The sequence below is a fragment of the Cajanus cajan genome, chromosome 7 (assembly GCF_000230855.2).
Source record: "Cajanus cajan strain Asha chromosome 7, NIPB_CcT2T_4, whole genome shotgun sequence".
Classification (NCBI taxonomy): Eukaryota; Viridiplantae; Streptophyta; class Magnoliopsida; order Fabales; family Fabaceae; genus Cajanus; species Cajanus cajan.
In genome coordinates, this window is record NC_138523.1 from 13,230,595 (window position 1) to 13,232,786 (window position 2,192).

The 2,192-nt window shown below is 46.8% G+C and overlaps 1 protein-coding gene across 1 annotated transcript; it reads left to right on the forward strand.

Moving 5' to 3' along the window:
• The first annotated feature begins 849 nt into the window (after nucleotides 1-849).
• LOC109791142 (uncharacterized) lies at nucleotides 850-1,866 on the forward strand. The gene has a single exon (XM_020350407.2). The coding sequence runs from the start codon at nucleotides 850-852 to the stop codon at nucleotides 1,864-1,866; it is 1,017 nt and encodes a 338-aa protein (XP_020205996.2).
• Nucleotides 1,867-2,192: the final 326 nt, after the last annotated feature.

A 2,192-nucleotide genomic window follows, 5' to 3' on the forward strand; every position in this document is an offset into this window, starting at 1 on the left:
AGATAGCTAAGTCGCACAAGATACATCTCATGTACACGAGGACAGGACTAAAACTTCCAAACTGAACTATCCTTAAGGTTGGTTCCCAAGCTTTTGCTCAAGAGACCTTCCCTGGTGGTGTATTCCATATTGTACCTTTAAAAAAACATTTTTTATGCATGTGATGCATGTCAAACAGACTCAATTTAATAACATACACATGATCTCACTTAACATATCACATATTCCTCATATCATCTCACATATTCCATGTACTTTCTCTAATACATCAATTAATCATTAGTAAAAAGGTAGTATCAAGATCACAAGGATAAAACAACCATTTAACGGTCATTAAGTGAGCTCAGCTCCTTAGAGCCTCTTGTTAAGCAAATAACATCTAACTGAACGATCAACATCTAGCTGAGTGAGTTGAACTCCTCGAGACTTCTCGATGAGTGACTTTGCATGCCTCATCAAGCAAGGACAACTCCAAAATTTCATCGCAGGTAACATTGAGCACCACGGATGATGCTGCTTTGTGCCGGATTTTTCCAACATCCCTCAAAGGCAGGGCTCTGAGTTGGTTCACTCGACTCCCCCCCCCCCAATTCTATCGATTCGTTCAGCACTTTGTCATCCTAGTTCACTATTCAGTTTGCAACGAGTCGTCCTCACAGCTTGACGTCTCTATCGCTGGTAGGCCTTCGGCAAGACAAAAAAGAATCACTCCGGACTTTCATGGATCGGTTTAATAAAGCAACTTTTGAAATCCGAGACCTCAATCCTGCTGTAGCGCTCCATCACCTCACTACGGCCTTGAAACCCGGACCGTTTGTCAATAGCATTTGCAAAAAACCTCCTTCGGACATGAATGACCTACGGAGGAGAGCTGATAAATATATGCAGATGGAAGAACTGGCTGAATATTGTAATCAGGCTCGGGCCGAACCAGTAGCCAAAACCGAAAAGCAAACAGAGAAACCATACAGGGGGCGAGGCAAGGAGCTAACTCTTCGGGATCGACCTGCGCAGGGTCTGAAGTACTCCCACTATACCCCACTAAATGCAAGCCGAGCTGCAGTACTCGAGCAAGCGCGTCTAGCGGTTCCAAAGAGAGCATCAACCCCCCCTAGGGCCGACACCAACAAGTCTTGTAGGTATCATCGCAATCGGGGACATTCTACTGAAGAGTGTGTCGCCCTGAAGGATAGAATTGAAGACCTCATCAAGCAAGGACAACTCCAAAATTTCATCGATCGGCCAAATACATCTCGGCATCGCCCCTCGTACCAGTCTCAGCAGCGAGACCGAACTGAGCACTCAAAAAGACATCGGCGTGAGCGCAGCAGATCGCACGATCGGAAAGATGACCAACAAGTATCGCATAGGCGTGTGATCAATACTATCGTCGGGGGCTTTGCTGGGGGAGGATCAACTTCGTCGGCTCAAAAGAGACATCTGCGAGCGGTTAGGTCGATCAATAGTGTCGAACAACGTCCAGGTCGGCGGATGCCCGCTATCACATTTACCGACAAGGACTTTCAAGGGATTGACCCGGTTCAAGATGACCCTATGGTCATTAGTGTTGAGATCCGTAATTGCATTGTGAAGAAAATATTGATAGATCAAGGCAATTCGGCCAATATTCTATACTGGAATACCTTCAAACAACTTGGCATCCCCGAGGAAGAGCTAACTCCTTATAGTGAACCGCTTGTAGGTTTTGCAGGTGAGAGAGTCAACACGAGAGGATTCATCAAGCTCTCCACTTGGTTTTTCTTTGATGAAAAGGAACATCGAGACATCCAGGTGAAATACATTGTTGTTCAAGCCAGCACATCATATAACATTCTACTGGGTCGGCCGTCGTTGAATGCTTTGTGAGCCGTTGTCTCTACCCCCCATCTTGCCATGAAATTCCCCTCCAACAAAGGGAGCATCCTCACCATACATGCCGATCAAAAAGAAGCTCGGGAATGCTACTTTGCAAGTCTGCGGCTACCCCCAGTTGAAGAACGGCAAGCAAAGGCAAGACGAGTACACGCGATAACCCCTCAGATCTCAGAATCGGCTTCAGCATGGGACCTTGACCCAAGGTTAAACGATGAGCGTGCAGAACCGATAGAGGAGAAGGTCCCCCTACAAGTCGGCCCACACCCGTCCCAGGTTACTTACATTGGTATCGATTTGTCGGAAACTGAAAGACGCGC

Excerpts from the sequence above, each read along its gene's own strand:
- LOC109791142 (XM_020350407.2), top strand. The coding sequence starts at position 850 with ATGAATGACCTACGGAGGAGAGCTGATAAATATATGCAGATGGAAGAA.